Raw genomic sequence first — 21918 nt, 5'->3', positions numbered from 1 at the left:
AGCCAGACATGGAATGATTGCTTCATCCGAGGAATCAAGAAGGAAATTTGGATACTAAGCATGCGTTTCTGAAAGCAGATAATTAAGTAATACTTCTTTAAAAAATTAATGCATGTTTTAGAACAATAAACCTACTGAACAGAAAAAAAAAACTACTTTTTACCATATGCCAATAATAGCTTCATTGTTAACTCAAAGTTGGGACCCTTAAATCAAAAGATAAAAACCTGAAATTTTACATGTGAAATTATCTTTACCTGTATCAACTTTTAGAACTAGACAAAACCTTCTGTTTACATTTCTTGAAGTTCGCCCCGCCCTAGTGTGCAGGAATATTCCACCGTCTCACTTAGTCTTCTTTGTAGGGGGAAGACAAATATTCAAATCCTATGCTCAGATGATAAAGCCAGCATCTATGTCAATTTCATTATTATAGGACTTACCTGAGACATCACAATCATAACATTATAACCACAAAACAACAACACGAGAAATCACTACATCAGCCCAAGTTAAATCACTAACAATTGCATTTACGCACAGGCTATCGAACTCTCACTAGGACACAACATCACAGACACTTTTCAGAAAACAAACTTTCTTCCGCTACAATTCTTATCATAACATTCCATCTAATAACGGGTGGAGTGTCATTCTTTAGTTTCTGGGTCATTGACCACAAGTAAACAAACACATTTGCTATGAAAATTTGCTTTTTCCTATTATATAATATTTGCAGAAAGAAAATATTTTTAATAATAATACTAATATAAATGTTATATTTCCGCCAAAATTTCCGATATTGTTTGTCTTTACCTTACATTGCAATACGACAAAAACACGAAAAGTTATAAAAAAAACAATAATAAAAAAACTAATGCAACTTCTTTTGTCATTATTAGAGCAACCTAAAAGCTTAAAAAGCATAATAGCAATTTAGACATATGGTTGGTACCTTGAACATGCTTGTGGTTATTTAAGGGTCCAGAAGAAACTAATTTTAAAAGCATAACTTGAGAAAATAAAGCATAATTTAAAATATATAGCACTTTCTTGGAAAATTCTGTATAACTGCAAGTTGAACGTACTATATTAATATTTTTTTTTTTTTAAAAAAAAAAACAATATTTACAAAGCAAAATCATTGAGAACATAACAATGCAACAATGAAAAGCTAATTTTTATTTCTGTAAACTTTTTGGTGTGATGTTTTGATGTGGAGAAAAAGAAGGAAATGAAGAAAACTTTCCGCCAACACTGAACAGTACCCAAGAACTCCACTCTATATTGTTTGTGTACATCTTGAACTTGAGCACTTTCTGTTTTTTTTTTTTTTTTTTTTTTTTTTGATATCTTTTACTTTCTCTTTCTATATATATGCACCTCTAACGCGCACACAAGTGGAAAAAAGCTTACTCGAGTAAAGCATATCTCTTTACAATGCATTACAAGAAACTGGTTGCATAAAATATAAATAAATAGATCAAGATATTTAGAATATTTAATGTATAGTAAATATTTTACATTATACACGATTAATATAAAGCAATGACTGAAATTAACAATAAAGCATAATAAAACATAATTTGGAAAAAAATAAAGCATAATGTGGCTTGCTCTACTTATCATTGATAAAATTTAGCAATGAGTTGTAAATATCGTAAATTGATTCCCAAAATGTAGAGTACATTTAGTGGGGAAATATAAAAAAAGGCCGCAACCTGTTCCTCAGACCTACACTACACTAGCTCACGAAAATCTTTGATCCATCCCTTCTCAAGAATCTTTCTTTCTCCACCTTAATATGGACCATTACTGTCAAAATTGAATGCATTAGTACACATAGGTATACTATGAAGTCAATGGAAGTTGAAGAATATATGATTAGGTGACCAAGTTGGTCAAAACATTGGCTACTACTGCATATGCGACTTTAATCAACCGAAGTATACATAGGAATATATTACTAAATACTTTGAAATAATCTAATAGTTAGTTTTGATTTTATAAACCATCACCCTCAATCCTTTCATGTTAACATGTAAATATTTATAACATTTAAATATATATTGTAATTAAAAACATTTCTTCGAGTTTAGTTTACAGTACAAACTTTGAAATAGTGCTAACATGATGCTAAATATGCACTTACTACGTCAGAATTTAGTATCAAATGCCATTATCTAAGCACTAACCTTCAAAGGAGCACAACAGTGAGCAAGGTAAATTGTACCTTGTATATGTACACTATACACGTTGTTTACGACAGTAGCAGGAGACAAGTTCTTGGCATTCGCGGGAAATATCTAGATTCGTCACCCATATTGACTTGTATCTATTGTCTTCATTTCTTCTCCATCCCCATTCTGCAGGTTGTGGTTACTAATATTGTGGCAGTACATATTTATTCCATATTTGACATTGACGCTCTGCTCGTTTGCAGTATTGTTTAAGAGCTTCTTGTGTAGGAGGAATATTTTCAATTGCATGATTCCTTTTAGTAAATAACACTCGCCTGCACTCGTTGACACTTCTAAAAGTAGAGCAGCTACCATACATAAGAACAACAAACTTTTCTATCAAATATAACACACGATCCTCTAGGGAAGTTTCATTCATACGCAGTTGATCAGATGCAGTGCTAGCACCTCTAAAAGACGTCCATACATTCCAGATTTTTCGTTTTCCAATGCTGGAAAAGCTTGATACTGTGTCACATCCTGTAAATGAGTGAAAAGCCGGTAGGTTTATTTGTAAATCAGTAGCCAACTTGTTTTAGAATTCATGAACGGGAAAAAATGTTTATTTTTTCCTGTACCATACTCAACCTAGGCGCAGATGGGAGGACAATATTAAGATGGATCTCGCAGAGATTGGAATACAAAGGTAGAAACTGGATGCAGTTAGCTAAGGATAGACGCCAGTAGAGAGCTTTTGTGAACGCGGCATTGAACCTCCGGGTTCCATAGGCCATAGAGTTAGTTAGTTAGTTTATGCCATACTCAATCCATAGTTCTGATATGTTCTGAATTTTTCCAAAAGCCGCAATGGATAAAACAATTACATCGGAGTCTATAGTTCTTATAATTATTTTTGAATGCCCATCGTCTGCAGCATGCTTTGTGTGAAGAAGTAGTCGCGTATCAGCTTCTTCGTGGGAGCATTGAATTATATCACTCACATGAATGTTTTTGGTACTGTTTTAACAAATTCATCATAGGTGCACAGAAGTCACTTTCCTTGAAACTTATATTTCATAAGTTCTTCTGCCAATAGGTGGAAAAGCTGCTGTTTGTTTTCATTCAAAAGCAGGAATTTGTAGAAACGTTTGGGAATGATTGTGGACATAGTTACCTTAATATGAGTACCATTTCCGCTGCCATGGAATTGTCGTGTATCATTTTTCAAACTATTCTTAAAATACCGATCGAACACATCAACTCTTATGAACTTTGCTAAAAAGATAATCAATGTGCTTTCAGGTGTGTTTAAAACGTTTTCATCATAATCTGCAAAACATCTGGCAAACACTAGGTTCAATATATGAACCATAGCTGACCCATCGATTATTTATGCAATAGCATTCAAGCTATTGCTTGTTCCTTCCATTGAAGTGGAATAATCACATACACCTAAGATACGTTTCAATATATCTTATTTATTACCTATCTTCTTAAGTATTCCATTCTCAGAAATGGATGGTGTATTAGCTAGGCTTGATTTTCGTGTGAGAAAAATGCAGTTACATTACTTTTACTGTTTTGACAAGGCACATACATTCTGTAAAATAAACTTGAATCAGCCTGTAAACTTTTAATTTTGTTCTTTAATTTTCCCTTCTTTGCTATACCAAAAATGTCTATATTATTTCTAGGTATAATTTAGTGAATTGAAAGCTAGCATTGTATAAGACAGATATAATCATTACATTGTTTGATATCTACTTCATGAATTTCTTTCAACGACTTTACTGCCTCCTCACTCATATGCACTTTTGTACCCCTTACAGTAATTGGTTCGTCTTCATCAAAGGGATTTCCACTGGTCTCAAAAACTGATATCAGTTCATTAACATTATTAAGGAATTTTTGTTGAATGAAATTGTATCTTCATGATGTTGATTCTGTGAAGCGTTTATTCAAGTACTCAACTCGACTATATCCTTAAATTCTAATATCATTTGAATTATATGAGAACCTGCCACCGTCCACTGCAGTAAGGCACTTTCCTTATCAAGAATATTAATGGCTCCAGTTAGTCATTTTACAAAGTTATTATTGTACTCATGAAATTAGTCATCTGATATTGCTGCAAAGGTGATCCTTTCCTAGAACTGGTAAAGTGACCAGATAGAAATGCACTGTGGCCATGAAGATGTCTTACTGGAATTTCTTGTAATGCATTCACGAAAACAGGTAACCATGTGGAATTATGAATTGTATCTAGAGCAAAGGTCCACGGACACAAGTCTTTCAAATTTTTGATAACAAGTGTAAAATTAGAGGTATGGATACTGAACACAAGTTGTAAGAGAAGTAATTCTGATTCCATAATCATATTTCAATGTCAAAACATCACCGACTCAGCAGCTCTTTCTTTAATCCAAGACTGAATGTCTTTTGTTGTACCACAGAAGTCGTACCACAATAATTCTAGTACCGGTATGCTTATTTTGCGAACAAAACAAGGCACAAACGGTAACTTCATAAGCATATCTTGCTCTCTTAAGATTATCTCCGGACAGATGATTCTGCAATATCATAGATTTCACTTATCATTACTTCAGTTCAACCACTTTTATTCAGCAATTTTCCAGGACTCTTGAGTACCATCATTTCAATGTGTAGGGTTCCCGTCATAACTTTCTATTTATAGTATTTTTCTGCATGTCGCCACTGCAGCTATCTTCCTATTGCATACACAGGTTGATCAGCAGTTATAACAGGTGTTTTATCTTTCTTTAATTTAGATATTGCCGTCCATTAAGTGACTTACCATTGCAGGAGATGTTATTTCTTCTTTCAAAAGTGGAAGTAATGAAGAGTGACACCTTTTCGTGATAGTGGAATTATTCTTCCCGTGAAACGAAGCTAATGAAACATATATTTCCGTCGTGCCCTGATTTTCATTATGTACTAATTCAAGAGCTCCCAACCATGGAACAAACAGTTCTCTTGGTTTGAGTGATGGATCTCCATCGTAATGATATAGATTAACCGTTGGCACTTATGGATCACTTTTCATTTTAATCACTGAAGAGATAGTTGTGTAGGATCGAGGTAAATAGTAAAAGACAATATTATTGTCCCAATCTTTAATGTTCAATTGGATAGATTTATCAACTTTACAATCTTCCAATACTGGATACTCTCTGATAGTTATACTGGACCTATGGAAAAAAGGCGATGTGGCTCTTGTTGTTGATGGATTGTTGCTCCAGTGATGAGAACGTCATTCCCGGAAACACGAGGATAGAAAACGTAATTTTTGATATTTTTTTTACACGTAATATTTGGAACTGTTGCATAAATTTCTTGTATTTATCGTATTGTATTGTAATTTACTTTTTCCTTGTAACTCTGTGGAGCATAAAGCAAAGATATAATAGCAGAGGAGTTCCTTTGAAATGAATTACTCTTTTTACATTATATTTTCTGTTGCAATTAATACTATTGAATATAATAAGCTGAACTGTCGACAGTGCTGCAATTTCTGATTATTTTCTTGCAATAGACCATTATTAACATTTGGTCCTTCAAGTAACATTCGTACAAAATTATTAGATCTATTTTAGAAGACTAATTATTCTACACTACATATTGTAATTTGCTTAGCACGTGATTTCCTTTCTCAATAATAGATATAATCACTGCCGTATTCACGTGTGGATGTTGTAGGGTACAACAATCAGAAAATATTTCACATCTGAATGTTTACTTCTTATTAATACTACCTTCAGAACTTTACAAAAATAACATTAGGAATAAAATTTGTTCGTATGTTTTAGGACATAATTTTTATTATCAGGTAGCCATATTGGATTTTATAGGCGATTGTGTGGGAATCAGTGTCATTGAAACATTAAATTTCGTAATCAATTATGTTTATATCTCATTGTGGATTACATAAAAGGAAAATACGCTGGAATTTACATTCAAAATAATCACATCATTAATTTTTTACATTTTTTTGACAGCCATTTCGATGACGTCATACAGAAAGTAGGAGGCGTAGAAAAATTTCTGTCTCGGGTATTTTAGGTTCAAGTATTCATATACTAACTATATTCCAAAGGGCATGTTGGTAGCCAGATGTGAAATATTTTCTGACTGTTCTACCCCACTAATACTCAATTTTATAACAAAACAAATGTTCATCAAATAGCAGATATTATTGAAAAATTCAGAAATACTGCGCTTCAAACATATAAATTGGATTCTGCATGCTATTTCACAAGTCCTGGATTCTTCTGGGATACAATGTTAAAAATGACAAAACAGAAATTAGAATTATTAAGTGGGTTATGATAAACTGCTTTCTATAGAAAAGGGTAACAGAGGGGAAATTTCTCAATGCTCAATAGATATGCAGTAGCAAATAACAAGTATCTAGAAAATTATAATTCAAAAAATACAAGTTCTTACATAATATATATGAATGCCAATAACGAGTATGTTGGAGTATGAATCCTCGTATGCCTTATGGAGAATTCAAATGGAAAAAGGTTATTAGCAGTATAATTGAAAAATACAGAATGAATAGAATACTACGAACAGCATATGATTCTGATATTGAGTACATACTGGAAGTTGATTTAGATTATCCAGAAGAACTTCATAACAAATATTCAGACTTGCCATCAGCTCCAGAAAATTAAATAAATAATAAGAAACTTCCAAAATTATTAACAGCGCTTTACGACAAAGACAATTATATATTGCATTATCAAAATCTAAAGTTCTATATATCACAAGGTCTTAAAGTGAAAAAGATTCATAAGATATTGGCATTCAAACAATAACCATGGTTAAATAAATATATAGATTTCAATACAGAAATTCGATAGAAAGCAAAGAATGAGTCTGATAAGGATTTCTACAAGCTAGTGAATAATTCTTGTTTGGTAAGATTATGGAAGAGCAGATATAAAACTTCCACATAACGAAAATTCAGTGTAAAAATTAATTGCGAAACCTACTTTTAAAGATAGAACAATATTTTCTGAAAATCTAGCTGCTATCCATATGTATAAAACTAAAATCACATTTAACAAGCCTATCTATGTTGGAATGTCTATTCTAGATATATCTAAAATATGTTTGTATGATTTCTATTACAATGTGTTAAAGAAAAAGTATGGAGATAAAATAAAACTATTAATGAGTGATTCTGTCATAACGCATATAGGAACAGATAATGTACACGAATATATGAAAGATATGTATGAGCATTTAGATACATCTGATTACAAAGCAAATAATGAATAGGGATAAAACAGCCTAATTACAAACTCTCAGGAAAATTTAAAAATTAGCTTAAAGATATTGTAATAGAAAAGTTCGTAGGTCTTAAATCAAAAATGTATGCTATTAAGGGAAAAGGAAACAGAGACAATAAAAAAGATCAGATAAGAAAAGCAAAAAGAACAAAATCATATAGTGTTAAATCAAAATAAATCTTTTAAGGATTATGAGGATTGTGTCTTACAAGATAAGAAATTATACAAAATACAGAATGTAATTCGAAGTAGAAAGCATAATGTGTATTCAATAGAAGAAAACAAATTAGCATTAAGCTCTCACGATCATAAAATATATACATAGCTTACGTTGGGGCCATTATAAGATAGGTTTAAAGAATGAAAACCTAACAACAAAATTAAAAGAATTAGAACACGAGACACGAGTATAAGGGAAAAAGCAGTGTTGGGTAAGTTACTTGTAAAAATGTAACGCGTTACAAGTTACTTTACTTTTTCTTAAAATGTAACACGTTACTAACGCGTTACATGCCTCAAAAAAGTAACTGTTACTTTACTTCGAAAGTAACGCGTTACTTCTAGGTCCGAAACGCGTTACTAACGCGTTACTTCTAGTGAAAAAACTTATTACTTCAGTTTTCCGTACTACTATTTCTACCGCTATTATTATTATTATTATTATTATTATTATTATTATTATTATTATTATTATTATTATTATTATTATTATTATAACAACACTGTGTATAAACATGAAAGACAGGTGGTTTATATCTGAATACTAAAAATGTAAATGATTGCCAACCTCAGTAGTCGTGAAGTCTAGTTGTCAAGGACATTGTTCACGAGCTTCTGAGTTTGGGTTGAGGGTCTAGGTTGCGTATTCGGGCTCGAGCCAAACATTGTTAAAAGTTATAGGGCACTGGTCAAATATCTTCAAAACTGCTCGGCCCGAGTTTACAATTGTCAACGACTCGAGCAGATCGGCTCACAGCTCATTCACTATCGGCCCAAACCGAGAAGTGAGCCGAGCCAATAGCTCACCCAACCGAGTCGGCTAGAGCCCTTCGCTCAGTTGAGTCGAACCGAGCAGATGGCTCATCCCAACCAAGCCAGCTCGAGCCGATGGTTCACCCCAAGCGAGCCGGCTCGAGCCATTGGCTCAGTTAAGCAGATCCGAGCTAAGTTTGTTATAAAAAAAATCTCTTGTAGTCTTACTGTCGAGACGAGACGAGATGCGAGCAATGTCCCCTCTCGTGCGCAACACTAAAAGTATTCCATATTACTGCTTAGCTTACATTTCTCATGGCTTTCGCTTTCCATTGTAATCAGGCCATGATTTCAAAACGAGTTAAAACGAGCGAGCCATGTATCAAACTCGACTCGACTCGATACTCGACGCCAAAAACAGTGAATCGGCTCGGAACTCGACTCGAGAATATTACTTTTGACTCGACTCGAAACTTAACTTGGATTCGAGTCGAGTTTTAGCTTGACTCGTGTCCATCCCTATGCGTTAGAAACAATGGTTGCTTATTATTATTCTGCTAAACTAATTATATAATAATAACAATGTTGTTATGTAAAATTAAAAATACAGAATATAGAGAAACATTACACTATAACTGACAAAATGAGGACACATGAACTGGGGGTGAATCAAAACTTGCCTGTAACTCTAAAATCGATACATGCTTTTTAAAGCTAGTTGTTTCAAACTCTATAATTAACGGGACTTAAGGATACGCAAACTGATCTAAAAGAACTCTAATATTACATATCATTAACATTACATCTAAAAAGCAGGCCTGGTCATCAGAACACAGTTTATTTATTTAACCCCTTACTGTATGTCGTTAATCATGGCACCCTAAAAAGTAACGCGTTAGAAGTAACGCGTTACTTGCGTTACGTTACTTCCCAAGACTGGGAAAAAGGTCAGAAAAAGTGAAACAAATATTAAAAATGTTAAATATATGTGTAACTAGATTTAGGCTTACATATAAATTTCCATAAATAATTTCATAAAGCCTATAATTTACTTTCCAAAGCCCTCCTATATACATGGTAGATATAACTCATTCTATGGTGTAAAGGGATATATACTTTGTTATGTTTCTGATAATAGTTTTCGAGAAACACTATGTACATATATTTTTAATATTACTTTTTGGATAATTCTCGTATGCGTTACTCATTAAATGCTGCTGAATACTTTGTTATGTCTAACAATAATAGTATTCGAGATGAAATTACTTTTTGAATAGCTCTCTTGTACGAGAGATTACATAAGAAATGAAATGAAATGAAATTTTGAGTTTTACGTCCCACGGTTATGCCGGTTAGGCTAAAGGAGACGGTGATAATGAGTAACGAATGAAATGGTGGAATGAAGAAAGTGGGAGGAAACGGGAGAACCCCGAGAAAACCCACGCACACGGTGTTTGTCCACCACAAAGGAGATTACATAAGACAAGAGCAAGAAGAAGAAAGAAAGAAAATCCGTGTAGTGGAGTAGGGTAACATCACGAGATAGGGGAATCTTGCAAATCATGATACAAACATGCCACTTGGTAATGTAGTAGATATATACCTAGGAATGAAATTTAGATGTAGACCCCAAAAATCAAACCCTTTATTTGCCTCTGTGACGTCATCATACAACATGGCCGACATGGGCATTACAGAAACACAGTAGAGGCACATAAATCGTTGATTACAAATGATACATTCCATATTTTGAGGTGATGAACTGAACTGTCTTGATTAAAGTCTTCCACATTGCCATAATAGAAAAAAAGTATCACTATATAACGAGTATTAAGCAGAGGCTGCTCGCGAGGGAAGTCACACAGGTAAGATTTGGATTTTTCTATTAAAACTAAAAGATGGAAACTTTCCTAATTTACTGACTGTTATATATAACAATTATTATATTAATTAACTCTTTTTACTTAATTTGAAGAAAAAATATTAATTTTTACCGGTGCAACTTCCCTCACAAGTCGCTTTTCGTATCAAGATTATCAAGAGCGTGCAGATTATACGATATTTCTTTCCTAACATTAGCATACCTCCATCACTCACAGATCACTAATTTCCATTGGAAGTATTTGTTTTACACTGACCATCGCACATACACAAAGGTGTGCAGGGAAGAGATAATATAGCACATTTACATGCACGCGAACACAGTGATTTACACCCACAGTGAACAAGCTCTTGGCAGTGTTCAGACATTTGTGTCAGTAAAGACCATAAAGGTGAGTATGAAGCACCAGCTTTCTTCCAGCCCCATTGCTGAGGATCGGGTATATTAGGTTTTAACTTATTCACTGAGACCAAATATGTTCACCTTGAAACACTGTTCGTTTCACATGCTGAAAAAGTGCTCCCTCATTTGGAGACACACATTCCAGTGAACGACCTTTCTTGGTGACGAGCAGTTTCCGACATTCGTTAACACTCTCTGCGTTGCTGCTGCGATCATACAAGTACACAGTAAAGCGCTGCACTTCGCTGAAAGAACTATCTGCAATTTCCGAACGACACTGTGAAAGCTCCATAAATGCATCAGTGACATATGAGTTTGCTTGTCAAGCTTCCCAGGCTGTTTTCTTCCCACGTCCTGCAAAGGCTGATACCGTATCGCAGCCAGTGAATGCGTCTCAAGTTTCCCAGACTGTTTTCTTCCCACGTCCTGCAAAGGCTGATACCGTATCGCAGCCAGTGAATGCGTGTCAGAATGGAATTGCTTTGCAAATCTTGGTTCCAAGCTTTTTTGCATACTCGTGGACAGGGAAGTATCTTAGATTCCTTCCAACTCCGTAATCAATCCATAGATGAGACAAGGTTAGGTTGGGAAAGGGATGTAAAGCTAGCACCACCACATCAGAATCAACTGTACTGATGATAATTGATTTATGACCAGAGTCACTGTCCTGTTTGGCATGCAGAAGTAGTCACGTATCGGCTTCTTCATGCGTACAGGGTGCGAGTTTGGAAACATCAACATTGGGCGTGCTCCATATGCCAGTGTCTTTAGTGCAGACCACAGTCTTGCCTTCTGGTGTGTCAATATTTGACAAGAAGTCTGCAATGAGTTGGAATAACCCTTGTTTGTTGTTTTCATTTTGCTGAAACAAGGTCCAATATTTAGGAATCTGCGTAGAGTCCCCAACTCGTACTAGTGGCGAAATCCCTCGTTTTTGACACTCTTCACTTTTCAGGCTGCCTGGTAAATAGCGGTCAAAAACAAAGTCCACTCTAGATTTGTCCGTGAGGATTGATAATACATTCGGTTTCACTTTCGTATCAAAGTAATCTCGAACGGTTTCTGTAGGAGATGGTTTCAACATGTGTATGACAGCAGAACCACCAAGTATCAGACATATGACCTGGGGAGCATTATGCTGGGAATCTCCGAACTTTTCCAGACACGCAACATCTGACTTAGTTCCCTTGCGAATTAAACCATCGTCAGAAAGTGATGGAGAAAACTCCAAATTTTCATAAGCAAAAAAGTCAGAAAGATCGCCTTGTTGGGTCTGACAAGCAATAAACATTCGGTTGAAAAGTGAACAATCATTTTTCATGATAATAACCTTGCGGTGTGCGACAGTGGTCTTTCGGATTTGTTTGCGGTGGAGGGCTAGACTATTTCGATGAATTGGTTCCAAAATTGATTTACTGCAAGGCATTAAGCGTTCTTTTTTTCAAGCTGTCGTACTGTCTCTGCCGAGCTTTTCAGCATTGTACACTGATGCAACTGCATCTTCGCTCATAATGACGTCAGACATTATGCTTACAAGGTCAGTGCCGTCTTGCGTGAAAGGATTTCTGTCGTCTTCTGAAAATGTACACACCAGTCTTGAGACGTCTTTTACAAATCGTTTATTGACAGCCACAGTCTTCGTGATGAGTCTGACAATCACCTTCATCAAGTAACAATCTATATTCTTCTTCAAAATTGGAAATGAGATTGGCAATAGGCCAGACATCATCCACTTCAAGAACGCTGAAGGATTGTCAATTATTTCAACTGCTCCGCCTTCAGACTTGACGACTTTGTTGCATTGTTCATGCATTTGATCATGACTCATACAAGAATGAAGACGACTTGCCTTAGTACCAACGAAACCTCCTCGCACAAACTCTTTATAAATGGTAAGATGTCTGCAACTGAGCTCCTGTAATGACTTAACAAATATTGGCATTCAACGTGCGCAATGCGTGTGGTAAAGGGGAACATCCAAGGACACAACTCTGATAAGGAACTGATGTAGAGTTCAAAATCTGCAGAACGCAAGCTGTGCAAGAGCCTAAAGAAAAGCATTTCAAGTTCCAATACTGTGTACCAGTATTTAAACTGAACGGATTCATTCTGTCAAATTTTAACCCACTCTTCAATTCTTTGGGGACATTCAGGCGATGCACTTTCTGAGTATGCTTTCTTCAGCATTATGTACAGGGCTGCAGATGTCACTTCGTGAGCATATCTCGCTCGCTTCACGTGGAATCTATGTAAGCAATTATATGCTTTTCCAGTAGTGGTTACGCCTGCTTCCACTAGAAGATTAGTCCACCCACTCTTAGTCAACCAGTTACCCAACATTTCTAAGGTTCCCATTTCAATATGAAGTGGACCCATTATAACTATCATCTTGTCTTCCCCATACTGAAGAGGCTGTGACCACTGAACTTCCTTCGCTATAGCAAAAACGGGTTGATCATAGGTAACCACGGGGACTTGGGAAGGATTAAGTGATGACACAGTCTGAATGATTATGTCAAAGCAATGACGAATCATGGCAGGCGAGTTTATGGAGTCTGGCAACAAGGGTAGTAGAACACACCGACTTGTAGGTTGAATCTTACATGAAGTTGCTGGGAATGGAAAGCTACCCAGGTAATATATTGTTCAGAAATACTGCCATTCTCTGTGTCAATAATCTCGATTGCTTTCAACCACATATTTGATAAAATATCTTCCTGTAGCGGTAATTCAACACTATTAACGGTAGAAAGAGGTACATATGATTTGAGCATTGACATCTGAGGAACATTTGTGAACCATGCAGGCAAGTTACCTTTGCATTTGCGGGACCACTTGTTAATTATAACCCCAATATCGCTGCGAGGATAAGATGGCTGAATTATAGATATCCCTGTGCCATGAAATGCTTGCGTAGAAGTTGCTTACGACGGGTTGTGATCGATATTGTCTATGACAGCACAAGTAAAAACGCCTGTTGGAAGGTTATCTTGATATGTACTCTCTTCTTAGTTTCAAATTGTTCACACAGTGCATTGGTCATGGTGGCCGATACCTCCCGAATTCGATCATATGATACACTCTTACTACTTTATTCAGTCTATCTATGATCTCTTTGTTCCGCGTTTTTGAATGGATCATTAATCCAATGTACAGGGGGCAGCGGAGTCTCGCTAGATAGTGGATGGTGTATATTTCCCTGTCCTTGGTTTCTTTCTCGCGTCACTGCGTTAAACCGGAGTAACTGAGACACTGAGAGCTCAGCACGGCTTACATAAACAGTTTCTTCATTTGCAATATTAGGACCTTCAAGAATCATCCGTACAAGTGTTACTAGTGATTGTGGAACTGATTGCTCCTGGCAAGCTGTGATAAAATGCCCATTGAATTGTGGGACAGCTTTAAACATGTGCTTCCGCACGATGGATACAGCCCTAGACAAACACATTCCATCATCTTCTGTATTCTGTAAGCAAGCACCGTACACTGCTTCTTTCTGCAAGGTCTTGCTCACTCACTAAAAACACGTCCCTTCCCCGCTTTTGTGCAGTCAATTCAGGTACGTAGGCTAGAATAGTTTCCTTCAATCTGGAGCTGTGAACCATTTTATCAGCATCTCTAACTCCTAATTCTGTCATACGTCGAGTTACGAGACGAACAAGCTCTGACAGCTGACATACTGGTGAAGATTCACTGCACTGAAAAGTTTCTTGAAAGAATGTAATCACTTCGGATAACATAATACCATAAGTAAGTCTAGAGTTACTATCTTTTGGACACTTTATTTTCGCTTTTGCTTGGTGCACCCGATTATAAAATTGGAGCAAGCACTTCCGGTGATATTTTGCTTCCGTTGCCACCATATCACCACTGCTCAACTTTGCCAATAGCTTCGTGTCGCAAAGCGTCACAGCTGCTTCACGAACACTATTGCTCACTTGTAAAGTGCGAGCATTACTTAAATCTTCATCAGCTGATACACTGTCACAAAAGAAACGCTTGTCTTTCACGTCACCAACATGCAATGATGAACGAGTAGAGGGATCTCCTTGCTCATTTTCCCCCTGCTGCTTACGTTTAACAGCACTAGCTCTGGACAGTTTGGTTTTATTATATTTATTACGGCATGTTTTATGGAACTTCGCTTCTTTGTTACGAAAGGTCTCTTCTATTCCCGAACCATCATCAAAAAGATGAATTTGAACGTTTGTTGGAAGTCCAACATCTTCTTGAAATTTGTTCAGATCCCTGCACAAGGATTTATATCCTATTCCTTTGTCTGCACGAGTGCTTCTTGCAGGATACACCAAAGTTTCACTGGAATTTTGATGACACTGTACGCACAATGCCCAGTCTATATCACGAGACGCGTTAACACCAGTACGGACATCATCATCGATAACATTTATGATTTCACATTTCCTCTTCTTGGACATGGTGATGATTGGTAATGGGATGACTTCAAGAAACTAGTTTATGTCTTCTAAATCTTTAAAACAAAGGGAACCATTATTTTAGAATAATGTGTATTGGTACATAGTGAACAGGCAATAAACTAAACAAATACATATTATGTCACGTATATTGGTGCAACAAATGTCCGTTGCAATAGGTAATCTCAATTACATTTACATTTAACATTGGGGTTCATAACATTGCACGGTCGCCCAGATATGTACCTGTACTTTTGACTATTATAGTTCCATTACTTGAGGTCCAGGTACTTATGTGGGTGACTGTACAGCACAAACTCCGCCCAGTTTTAAAAGTTGCAACATATTAAATTGAAGACATATTTCGAACAATTTTGCTCTCTTTACAGTTCTTTATTTCTGCAATAATAACGGAGTTGGCCGACTTCAACGGACTTTTGTTTCACCCTGTATAATACTAATTACAGCATTCAGTGACAAAAAATGTACCTTTTATTAGCAAATATGAGTAATAGGAATTCAAAATTTGATGTGAATCAGTTGTAATCACCGTTTTATGAGCCTTTACTATGAGAAACGGTGCTTCTGTAATGTCCGGGCGGTCATGTTGTATGATGACGTCACAGGGGCAAACAAAGGGTTTGATGTTTGGGGTCTACATCTAAATTTTATCTTTAGGTATTGGTCTACCACATCACCAAATGGCATGTTTGTATCACGATTTGCAAGATTCTTCGGTTACCCTACCCCACTAGTGGCGATCTTTATACATTGCAGCCGTAGAAAAAAATTGCATTGTGATTACCTTCATACCAAAATTGGACGAACGAAGAACACGTCACATGTGACGTCATGTATGTGTTAGCGTAAGAAGACTGGTTCTCAAAGCTGAGAGTTGATTAAAAGAGAGTGAAAGAAAGCTTGCTCTTACAAGCAGTAGTCAGATTGACCTTTTTCTTGGTTGTGTATACAAAACACTCAATCGGCGGCCCTGGCAAACTACGAGAACATGGTTTCTTACGTACATAGCTGTTAAGTATAATTCGATTATTTTTCAGTCTGTTCTTAATACGAAAGTTATTATATAAATTTACCTATCAAAATAAGATAGCGTAAATACGTTAGCTTAGGGCCCTGCAAAATAGAAGATAAGTATATATAGGTTGTAGATGTAATGTAGTTTTAGAGATACGTTTTATGGTTATTTATATCATAAAAGCCTATGCGCCGAGCACTCCACTTTTACCTAACTTAATTAATAATTTTTTTGGAATTGTAATCATGCGAAATTCATAGCGAAAATGGGTGAAGAAGAAAAGTACCCTATGGTAATTTCCGCAATACTTCTCAGTGTCATATTTAATAAAAGATGTTGTGCAATGATGTTACCGATGTGCAATTTCCGCAAACGATGTGCAAAAAATGTTGCAAAACTGCTTATTAGGGGCAAATTTTGTTAGAATATTGCGCTAAAAACTGCGCTGAGAGTCGGTATTTTATATCTACTGTAATTTGATACACATTATTGTATAGTACAATGAAATCGTATTATATTTTAGAACATAAGGACAATATTCACTTGCTGGAAAGACACATACTTGTTTTACAATTAATATTAGAACTTTAATGTATATATACATTAACACAAATAATATCATCTTTACTGCTGGCGTCTATTATATCTAAGGACAGCACAGGCCATCTTATTGGTATCAGGATATGTTCAATTACAGCTCGGCACACAATTCTACATTATAGCCTTAATTCTTTAAAAGTTGAATCTCCATATGGGAAACTGGAATTCACATAAAGATTCCAACCTAACTTATCTATCTTTCATTTGATGTGCATTGCAATATCATAGTCGTTCAGACCGCGAATAAAACATTTCTGGAGTTCCATCAGTATATATTCCTACAACTATATATCAAGACAAATCATTTTCAACACAAACATTACTGATAGCAGAAAGCACATAAAACCTTTAGAGGATGTCTCCAAACTTCTTGAAAACAAATTTCTTTTATTAACTCTTCTCAACTACGAAACGACAGCACACTATTAAATGATAACATTGAGACATGTCCGTGGACTCATGACACTCGAGGTCAAAAAATGAAGATTTTTCTATCTATTCAAATACCTCACGTTTCTATTAAATTCAAGGCCCTATCACTAATTCTATGTTTCAAAGTATGGTCTGAAAGCGATAGTTCGTCAATTTTTTTCTGGGTTTCTTCCCGAGTATAATTTGACTGCTTTAAATATGCAAGATTTGATAACAGTCTCACCAACAGTAGCAGATTTTTCTTTTTTTTTTCTTTTTTTTTTTTTTTTTTTTGTCTTTGGCTATTAGAAGAGTAAGTCCATATGATGCTTTCATCGCCTTTTCAATTTGCTCGTAAAAGCTTCCAGAGGAGTCCATATTCATATAGTTTAGCGAGTTTCTTTTAGATTTTTTTTTTTTTTTTTTTTTTTTTTTTTAGGGATGGATGTATTCTTGACAAATGTCGGTCCAATCGGAGGAGGCAGAGAATATCATTACTAAGGACAGCATGGCGCACAACACACTGTGGTAGTTGAATACTATCTTTTTCAATGAATGTAAAACCATACCTTCACTATACAATCTTCTCTTTGAACTGTAAGCTACCATTTTACTTCACATTGACAAAACTAGAAATTACATAGTCAATAACATTAACAACACCACAAAATACTTGTAAACTTCTCAGACCAGAACACGGCCTGAAAAATTAATGAAACGAACATTAGCTTGTAAATGTTTTTAATACTAAAGATATAGTCAATCTGTTCTATGTATGTTTATCGTTCAGAACTACAATAGCGATACTGTTGAAAAAAAAAAGAAAAAAAGAAAGAGCCGGAAGAGAGCGTTAAATTTAATATCATACAAATGCAAAGTAATTATTGAGTAAGAACTATCGTTTCATAAAGTCCGAATTCGGTAATAATGATAATAATACTACACTACAATTGTATGCAGAAGTCTTGCTGGGAACAAATATAAATTCACGAGAATAGAATATTATTATTATCATTAAAGATTTGAGAACTGAAAGGTATATCTGAAATCGCAAAAGGGAGCAGCAACAAAGAAAATATGACCAAGGAACAAAATGGACGGAGGAGGGGAGCGTCAGGTAAACAAGGTTGGAAACCACTGAAGAGCAAAAGTAACACATAAAGCAATATTAATCATACACATACAAACCGCAATTCATTCTCATATATTTTACGTGTATTACTTTTATTAACACCAGCCTCGACAATAAAGGTAGCAGTAACTTAAATACTAAAGCACTTCAAACATTAAGTTTCCTGGTTGTAAAGTCAACTTTGTGGTTAATAAGCACACATATGGTCATGATTACACACTTCTGGAAAAGAAGATGTTTGTCCGTAGCCCAGAACCTTTACTTGCGGGTTCGGGGGAAAGTCCAACGCCCACACAGCGAATTTCAACTCATACTTACCCAATGTTTCTGATCACACCGTGGAAAAAGGTGCATAACAAAAGTTTTATGTATCTAAGTAGTCCAAAATGTGGTATATGTACAGTTTTTAAGACCAGTAAGTGTTGGATTTTAAAGGGTTTAAGGCTTGAAGGGAAGAAACAAGGTGGCCCTTACTTATATCACCTATTTGCCTTCTCCACACTCTAAATAATTTATTTTATATGCCCTTTCATTTAAAATATGATTTAAGCTAAGAAGAATGCAGAATATAGTTTAACAGATTTTGGGGGGAAATTCTTACTACATACAAACAATCAGTGTTGTGAGAACTTAGAAAAGAACAAGGATTTCAGAACTTCAATAATGATTTCAGGATTTCGGAAAAGAACAATAATGAAGTTGAGATTGACGATGAGTTTCCAAAGTTAATAGAATAGCAAGTAACTAAAAACAAGTTACTTCTGTCGTACTTACAGTTAATCTTGGATATGCTTCTAATTTCATTGCAGGCTTTCCTTCATCGGAAGGTAGATCTTCGATGTTAAGATAGTGGTTTGAGGCAATATTAAATACAGGGTTATTTGTTGTTACAACTGCTAAATAGTGGGACTGTGCTGGGAGTCTATTTTGTTCGTACAGCACGAGTCTATCCCGTATCTCTTCTTTTGTAGAACTGCAAAAGAAATGCATTATATTTTATAAAGCTAAAAAGTGATTACCACATAAGACTTAATATTACATATGAGAAATCAAATTACAAAATAGAAATATATAAAGTAAAACAAATTTACTATATATAATAGGAACTACTACTCTTTCCTGGCCATGATGAAGCATTAGAAGAATGAAATTCCACGTGTTTCTTTCCCGAATAACAGCAGACACAAAATGAATCTGGGTAGAGAATCCGAATGGATAATCTGTTATCAAATATTCTCTAAATACGAGTAATTACGTAGGAACATGTCATTATCATACTTCAAATTTAGATCTTGTGAAAAGATAATTATCAGTGCTTCAACTCCATCTCGCTTAACGACTTATTAGCCACTAATTTCACTCCGCCATTTTAGGAGAGATGAAAATTTCCATTTTGCTTAGTCCGATCTCTATCATCACAAGGTAATTTCTGTACTAATGAGAGATTTTCTGTACTAGATTATTCACCATCAGCACTATAAAATTGTACGTCAAATGCATTTAAACCATATACGCTATTTATTAATTTCTATCAGAGATGATACTATGAATGTCAATAACCTTATTTCAATAATAACAATTTCTGTGACACATGCTATCGATATACAAGAATATTTAAAATTAAAATAAAATTATTCGAGTTGTTTTAGAGAAAAAATAATTTTGATTTTCACTTTACATTATACTATCGTTATTATTAGACAAAGAGTTAAAAGTCTAGAAACCATTCTGTAGAATCTCATAACGACCTAAAATGGTTATGGTTATGCCGCCTATGTGATGATGAGAAATGAACGAAATGGTGCAATGAAGAAACTGTTGTGAGAGCAAACGGGAGAACCCCGAGAAAACCCACGCACACATTGTTTGACCAACTCAAAGTTCACTTAGCGCGAGCTGGGATCGAACCCGGAACCCCATGCATCAGAAGTGAAAGCTCTACCACTGAACTACCGCGATATGAACATAAAGAAAGATATAGAAAATAACTTTTCAGCATATGGGGACGGTAAAACATAAAAATCACTTTCAACACAAATTTGATTTTCAGTACTAGTATCACTCATTCCCTTTTCGTTCACGTGGAACAAGTAAGGAACTCGCAATATGCCGATTAAAACCTAACAAATCTTGCAAGTTATTAAGGAGAAGATGCATAAACCATTAAAGGCAGTATTTTTCTGTTTTTTTAGGACTCAGTAACTCGGTAGTCTTGTTTGGATACTTCATAAAATCTTTATGTTTGTTTTACCATTATAGTTTAAATGCGATGTACAACATATGGTTAGACTAATGGCACGCGTGTAACGGCAAAAACTCAGTACACGTCCAGCAAATAGACTAGGATACCGAGGCAGTCATGAGCAGGCCGGTGACCAGCCCAAAAATGTAAGGGGCAGAGCGGCTGGAGTTAGGAGGGCCCAATCCAACCGTATTATAGTTCATCGCTATATTATAGTTCATTTTCAAACCTACCGTGAAAATTTTAGTGTGGCACGGCAACCCTAGAACCCCCTGGATACGGTCATGAGGAACTGCGTCGTTGAATAAGGCGGTATTAAAGTGTTTTATCGAGAACACAATTGCAAGTGATCTTTCTTTACGAATTCGAACCAGCACGTTCTGCACAGCGAGCGTAAACAAGCAGATCAGTGTATTTGAACAGAAATGGCGAATGAACGCTCCACCCGCCACTGGACTGTCAAATTTCATTCCAGTGGCACAACATTCGAAACTAACTTACCCCCATGGGCCCGACCAACAAAATGTTCGGATGAACTCCCTCAGCAGCACCGTAGAAGCAGATCCTGAAAAAAAGTATTCGTGACATTGCTGATGAGTTTAGTGATGAGCAAATGCAAGACCAAGACCAAGAGCGGGGTGGTCTTGGTCTTGGTCTTGGTCTTGGCCTTGCACTGGAACCTTCGGTCTTGGTCTTGGTCTTACTTGCAAGTCTTGCTTTTAAGAAATCTTATGCTTTTCATAGGAAAATTTTACTCTGGATATACGTGATAATAAATTCTATAATGATCCAATAGTAACGGAAACAATGTATGTTTCTAAATGTAATATAGTTTATCTTCGTGTAAATATGATAATAGTGTACTACATACGTGATGACCTTTATTCTTTTATTGGGTGCCCACGTTTCGCTACTTACAAGATAAATCACGACGTTTCGTAATTTTTTATATTTTTTAACAGATCCAACACTTCACTGGTTCCCAAACTAGAGAGGCTACCCCTGAGACGAATGAAAGAAAATCAAACGGTACAGATTATTGAAATACCATGAACTGCAAAATTATTTTTACATTCTAAAGGCGTCACATTTCTCTTTTCAACCACGATTAGCTAATCTTTGTATTAAATAAACTTACAATTAAATATTGAGATTTTGTTCTACTGATTCCAATGGGGCAGAAACATGGACATTACGCAAAAGCGATGGAAAAAATTGCAGACTTTCGAAACCTGAGCATGGAGAAAAAAAGGATAGAATTAGTTGTGTTGAACGAAAAACGAATAAGGTGTTAGAAATATTAGCAGTAG

General features: G+C 35.5%; 1 protein-coding gene across 6 annotated transcripts in view; it reads right to left on the bottom strand.

Moving 5' to 3' along the window:
- Positions 1-21918, bottom strand: part of LOC145661112 (extracellular matrix organizing protein FRAS1-like) — a 3375101-nt gene that overhangs the window by 2718130 nt on the left and 635053 nt on the right. For all 6 annotated transcript variants that reach the window (XM_081726561.1, XM_081726566.1, XM_081726573.1 and 3 more), the window contains one exon: positions 19141-19339. In XM_081726561.1, the coding sequence (XP_081582687.1) occupies positions 19141-19339 (199 nt within the window). The remainder of the gene's footprint in view (positions 1-19140; positions 19340-21918) is intronic.

The sequence above is a fragment of the Thermobia domestica genome, chromosome 1 (genome assembly GCF_964235325.1).
Source record: "Thermobia domestica chromosome 1, izTheDome1.hap1.1, whole genome shotgun sequence".
Lineage (NCBI taxonomy): Eukaryota > Metazoa > Arthropoda > Insecta > Zygentoma > Lepismatidae > Thermobia > Thermobia domestica.
The sequence above is the reverse complement of the archived record's forward strand: the minus strand, read 5'-3'. Positions and strand labels throughout refer to the sequence as shown.